At 42.3% G+C, this 6,826-nt stretch overlaps 1 protein-coding gene across 2 annotated transcripts in view; it reads left to right on the forward strand.

The window, feature by feature from the left end:
- The window catches only part of LOC106810147 (NADH dehydrogenase [ubiquinone] 1 alpha subcomplex assembly factor 5-like), a 5,732-nt gene extending 3,241 nt beyond the window's left edge, over window positions 1–2,491 (forward strand). Inside the window, exons 1-3 of one of the 2 annotated variants that reach the window (XM_014813429.1) lie at window positions 478–520; window positions 940–1,114; window positions 1,526–2,491. In XM_014813429.1, coding sequence (XP_014668915.1) covers window positions 495–520; window positions 940–1,114; window positions 1,526–2,404 — 1,080 coding nt within the window. In that variant the 5' untranslated portion in view covers window positions 478–494 and the 3' untranslated portion in view covers window positions 2,405–2,491. Of the gene's footprint in view, window positions 1–477; window positions 521–939; window positions 1,115–1,525 lie in introns of those variants that run through there. The other variant, XM_014813427.1, reaches the window with a different exon arrangement.
- The last annotated feature ends 4,335 nt before the right edge of the window (window positions 2,492–6,826 follow it).

Here is a 6,826-nt window from a genome sequence, read left to right on the forward strand (position 1 = left end):
CGATATCTCCGCCTAGGAGTATCGTATTGACAAGCGGTTGGTCTTGTTTTAGAGAGCAAAGAATTCTGCTTAATGCAATACCATGAAATTATTATAGACTCGCAGGCAAAGTAGAATAATGTTGTCGTGAAATAGCACTATTTTCCCGTTTTTCGTTGACAATATTTGTCATTATACGCTCCTGCTATCATATAACCTATGCGCGGATCACTATCTCTCACGAGACCTACTAAAAACTTTTTATGCCCGTACGTGATATTAAAAAAAGTATACACGCATATAATACTGTCAAATTTACATTAATCTATCTATCACATAATCTATCTACACGCACTTTATAATTATTTTTCACACTAGATGGCGCTAAGATGTTAAATTTCAATCACGCGGATCACATATAATACTGTCAAATCTATTTCCTCCCCTTTCTCCTCATCACCCACTCCTCCTTCTACCGGGCCAATGCAATGCCTATGTCAATGATGTAGAGTCTGATGATAGATATTATCTTTACTATGATGTACATACCTCAAGCGCTAATAGTACATGTATTATTAGTTCTTGATGATATCAATGAATACCTAGATTCTACTATAATATAATGCCTACTTTTCAAGTGTATTCTCAAAGCTAAAAATTGAAATCGCGTACTTTAGTGGCAAATATGAGAGCCGTTGTTGAACTTGAGAGCAACGTAAAAACGTTCCTCGGACTAAATTCCCGTGTACAGATTTTACACGGGCTCAATTATTTACTACGCCACGAAAAATGGCACCCTCCATAGCTGAATGCTAGTTTATATATCTCGAGTTTCATATTTTCAGAATTCCGTGTTTGTACAGCTTATGTGCAATATTGTGCAATCATGATTTTTGTTACTACAACTTCAGCTTCGTCAAGGTTAATGAGACGCTGTATTTTTCGTGCTTTAAATTATAGAAACAGGAGATTTACAGACATTTATCACGTCCCGAATAGTCGTGTGCTATGGCAAAGCCAAAGGCGATGTGCATCTACCAACAATGTTATGAATGTGTTTGATCGGGAAACAAAACAGCGGCAAAAAAATCGTGCAGCAGCCCTGCCCGATTGGAATGTTTATGAATACGTTAAGGTACATATTATAATATTAATCTTGTTGGTCACACTCACTGTCAGTGTCACAGACGCGAATTGCCTATTTGTCTAATTTGAATTTGTAAACAAAATATAATAAATAAATTATTAAGTAAATGTAAAACTTAAAATTTCACGCAGACTAATGATTCAGTGGGAGCTCGTATAGTGACTACATAGTGTCATTAAATTTTTGGCTGGATGTCGTGTTTTCCCTAGCTCTAGTACTATAGCCCGCTTACATTAACTGCCGCTGGGGCGCCAGCGGCAGTTAATGTAAGCGGGCTATAGTACTAGAGCTATGTTTTCCCTACATACTTTATTAATCAAGGAGTTTTATTTTGTCACTGTCAGTGTTTTGCTTATCATATATGGTAGCATAAATAAAAATTCAAACTTTCTGTTTCAGGAAGAGATAGGGTGGCGTGTTGCCGATCGCATATTTGACGTGAAGCGGAAGTTTGACGTCGGAGTTGAACTCGGGAGCGGACGTGGCTACGTCAGCCGTCACGTGATACAGGAAAGCATGGGTTACCTTATGCAGTGCGAGATGGCAGACAAACTCTTAGACCAGTCTGTAGGACCGGAAGACAACGTCCCGCTGGATCGACTCGTCGCTGACGAAGAGTTTCTTCCCTTCAAGGACAACTCGCTCGACATCGTCGTGTCGAGTCTCAGCCTACACTGGGTCAACGACCTGCCCGGCACGTTCAAACAAGTGAACAACGCGCTGAAGAGCGACGGCGCTTTCATCGCGGCGCTGTTCGGGGGCGACACGCTCTACGAGCTGCGATGCTCGCTGCAGATGGCCGAGCTGGAACGCGACGGAGGCGTGTCCCCGCACATCTCGCCCTTCACGGAAGCGCGCGACCTTGGCGGACTGCTGGCCCGCACCGGCTACACGCTAGTCACGCTCGACGTCGACGAGCTGCGAGTGAACTATCCGTCGATGTTCGAGCTCATGCACGACCTGCAGGGCATGGGGGAGAGCAACGCCGCGTGGAACCGGCCGCTGAGCCTCAAACGCGACACCCTGCTCGCTGCCGCGTCCATCTACAGCGAGATGTACGGAAACGAGGACGGCACGGTGCCCGCGACGTTCCAAATATTTTACCTGATCGGGTGGAAAGCGGACAAATCGCAACAGAAGCCGGCCGAACGAGGATCGCAGACTGTGTCGCTTCACGATTTGCATAAGCTGGATAAGCTGATTGATACGGCGACAAAGACGGAGAAAAATATAGACGACTTAGAAAAGTTAGGACTCTTTACGGATAAACCAACGTGAAAGCGTTTTACGGATGTTGCACACGTGTGTCTCGCTCATATTTTTAATGATTATATGCAGTATAATAAGTACAGTAATCATTTGGAAAAGAAGCTCGAACATGTTCTTACTTATTAGACGTGTTTATATTGAAACAACAGAAATCGACTGTAATGCATGTTTTATCTTTAGTCGCGTAATATATTTTTAAACTACCGTCAGAATTAGCATTTCGTAACAGAGATAGTAAAAGGCCACAAAAATTATGTAGTCAACTGCAGATAATAATCCATAATAACCTTTAAAGGCATAATAAGCCAATTGATTATGCAATGTTGACGAATGCTAGAGTAACTGGCACCTTGTGTAGTTAATAAGTACATAACCTAATAGCCAAATGTGTATTAGTTTGTCAAATATCACTGCTGGTTACATTACAAACAAGACTTGAAATCGGTTGTTGATATGTATCAACGTATCATTTACGTGCCGTAAATGTTATCCAGGAGTCAAGTGATGACACAAACATTTGTGCGGCCCGTATGTTTTGGACGTCAGATGAAATGGAGGTGTCAGCGGTGTAACCACGGCCACAGACTAAACATGGAAATGGAGTAAAACACACGTACTAATCATGGACGCACGTGGACAGCCCTGACAAAAAGTTCCTTATCACGAGCGTCCATGTTTACGAAATCACTGATGATAGCATTGCAGAGATGCCAACACATATTTGAAGCAATCTGTAGTTTCTGGCCATCAAATTAGTAGTTCGAGGGTAACGTAGTGACCCGCGTTTGCTAGGGGGGTCCAGCATGCCCCCCGGAATTCTGAGAGTCAAAAATGACAATAAATTGACAAAAAAGTGACAATAATTGACAAAATAAAATAAAATTTCGATCACAGTGAAATTCGTAGTTTGATACAAACTGGTCGTAGTGGTACAAAAGGAATAGAAATTCGTATAAAATATGGATAAATCGTAGTGGTTGGCATCTCTGGCATTGCATACGGCCGAGCATGGGTGCGAAAATGTCTGGTGCACTATAAATCTGTATCACCCACTTCGCCGGCAGCGGTTTGAAACTGTAAACAACTGATTTTTGGACTGCGGATTTCAATTAGGCATTTCTTAGTAACCAGCAGTGACATTGGACAAACTAAGTAATACGCGTTTGGATGTAAGGTTATGTATTTGTTAACTACACAAGGTGCCAGTTACTCTAGCATTCGTCAACATTGCATAAGCAATGGGCTTATTATGCCTTTAATCACACCAGGAGTTAATAATGACAAATTTGTCATTATTAACCTTTGATCACACTAATAAACTTCAGCCACGTGTGCATTGCAGATGTGCACGGAACTCTTACCAGTGCAGGTGCGATCAAGCACGATAAACGTGCACAAATGTGTGTGTTTACGTCTAGTAAATACAAAAATCTCTTTAATCCTATTGCGGCTTTCAATCTTACAACCTCACCATCCATTAGCTACAACTTGTGGCCTACCACACAATTGCAAACATAAACGGATGCGACACGAGTACTCTATAAAGAAAATTTTAATCCGATCATCTAATTCGAAGAAAACGAATGTACAAGTAGTACACCCACAAACCATAAAACTTAAGATCACTTTTCATGAGTGAAGGAACATGGCAACGTTTAATTAAAATAAACACCTGGAGGAGGACAAGGTGACAGTGATAGAGATGACTTTAATGAGCAGTCCACTTCAGGGATGATTTCTCGGCAACAGTAGGGTGTGAGTATCTGCAATCTTGTCTCACACAGTTACTGCTGTAGCGACATGGCTGTAAAACACATGTAAATTTAGAGTAATTAAAAGACACATTTAGTTGACAACTGTAAGGGTAAGCTACAGATTATTACTACTACAGTACACAATCTATTATCGGAAATTCTGAAAACCGAAAGCTCCGAAATCCGAAAGTTTTTCCGTGGAGGTCGTCTGCACACCAAAGCTCGCGTTTGGCTGTACAAGGTTCACTGCAGAAGTAGTAATGTGTTTTTTACTCATACATATTGTACTGTATGGGTACGGTATTTGGCCTCTTGAAAACTTTGGTTTTAGTACTGGCTAGTTGCAAGATATATGGTATGTATATCTATCTGTGCTGTACAGTAAAACTCGCATAAGTCGACACTTTTGGGACCAGCATATTTGTGCCGACTTACAAAAATGACGACATACGCGTAAGTCGTCATTTTGTCGACTTATTTGTAGGGCTTCCCTCCCAGGCGCCTGTCACACCTACGCAGTCATAAACATGTCCACACACGACGTCAGTTTGCGCCACATATATAGCAGACATGACAATCGGGTCCGTACATCAATCGACACCGCTGCTGGCCGTAACGCAAGTACATCGTACACACTGGCGGCAAGCGTGGCACACGCTGGCTATCTGCAACACCCGCTGTTGATTACACGTTTGGACATTGCAGGACCGTCTGCCAAATTTTCTTGGAACACTTGCTGAAAAAATACGGTCATTCCGCGATGCCGTGCTCTGGAACGAACTAGTTAGTATAGCAGAATTTTCAGGGAGTCACACGGACTCCTGCATATGTCAAATCAGGGAGTCCGACAGTAAATCAGGTAGTATTTTAGCGCACATCTGCGACAGCCAACTCGCACATCACCTTAGACCGTACGTACACTGCACGCGCGCGCCATCGGCATTTCTGATGACGACTTACAGATGGGAAATTACTGTTGTTTGTATTACATGGGACATGTCTGAGGGCGACGACGTGCACATAATGACGGCTTATAAATGACCACTTAGGCAGGGGTCTAACTCAGGTGGCCCTTACGACCTAGTCGCCGACAAAATTTGAAGATCGTACGTCAAAAACGGCCAGATCGCCGATAAAAACATGGGCGACTAAACTCGACAAGTGTTCTCTTACGATCGAAAATACGGTCGCCGACTGCGATCGCAGGAATAGAAACGGTTCTATTTCTATGCGGCGGTCGGTGACACTCGAGTCACATGATTATCAAAAGTCACGTGATTAACAAAATGGCAGCCTACACAGCAGTTAACAAGGTGGGATTATTGCACAAACCCTTTCTCAAATATATATTAAGTTTTCCGTATATCACAGGCAATTTGTTTAATTCTTTTTCTGCACATGATTATAACGATTTTCAGAAAATTGAGGATAGATTTACGAAGTTACCTGATGTTTACTGGTAAGCACCATTTTGTTGGTCATGTGACTCGTTTTATTTAGACTAATCCCAGCATCAAGCTCGCTCTGTTTGTGCTAAAGAACTGCTTGTGCTAGTACAAATACTGGGGCCGCGAACCCATCTACGTTTCCTGCAGAATGCTACGATCTAATCGGCAATGTACAGCGTGAAGTCAATTCAAGTCGACGTGAGTGTTGCTACGCTGCTAATCGGCGACAAAGTAGTCGCCGATAGTCAAATCGTAGGGCGACCTGAGAGGGGCTTTATGCGAGTTTTACTGTACTACCATTCCGAATTCCGAAAAGTGTCTGGTCCCAAGGGTTTCAGAGAGTAGTTTATGTATTGTACTATGCTCATGACTACAATTGCACAACGTATCATTTTATGCAACTGACTACTTTCACGCAGCTGGCTACTTCTACACAACTGACGGCCATTATGTAACTGTTAAAATTCACTAGTCACTCACCCCAGGATGCAAGTACGGACAGTTCATATTGGTACACTTCGGGTGGAACTTGCATACAACTGGCTGCGATTTTTGGAGCTTTGCCGTTCTTGCAGTAGGTTTCGTTGCGGAGAGTATAACCATGGGCCGTGATGACACTGTGCAAATAAATGAGGAATTTGTACACAGCATACAAGATCTGTTCATATACTCGACGTCTAAAACATAACTGCTGATTATATAATCATAGTAATTGAAGTATCATAAAAAGTGTCACAAAGATTACTATACTTAGCAGAATTATTCAATAACTGTCCATTTAATGTTTGCATAAAAAATACCAATCCTTGTTGTAAAAACCGCTATGATTATATCATACAAGCAAGATCTAATGAAAGTGTCAATGACACTGTAGCTCACCTTGGGTGTGATAGAAGAGGGAGGGGGATATATAAAGCAAGAGTATATATGGGAGTACTCCCATAATATAGCATATCTCCCATTATATACTCTTGATAATGATATATGCATAAGTTTTGATGCGAAAATAAATGTTTCAGATCTGAAAGTCTGAAATCTTGACCGTAGACGTACGGACGGACGTACGACGGACGACACCCCATAACAACAGGGGCGTGTACAGGATTTGTACCAGGAGGGGGTCTAACCGTAACACAAACTTGCGAGCACGCGAAGGTGGGGTCTGGGGGATTGGCCCCCCCAGAAAATTTTTGAAAATAGACCCCCTTAGATGCATTTTCTGCGTGAGC

The sequence above is a fragment of the Priapulus caudatus genome, unplaced genomic scaffold (assembly GCF_000485595.1).
Source record: "Priapulus caudatus unplaced genomic scaffold, Priapulus_caudatus-5.0.1 Scaffold413, whole genome shotgun sequence".
Lineage (NCBI taxonomy): Eukaryota > Metazoa > Priapulida > Priapulimorpha > Priapulimorphida > Priapulidae > Priapulus > Priapulus caudatus.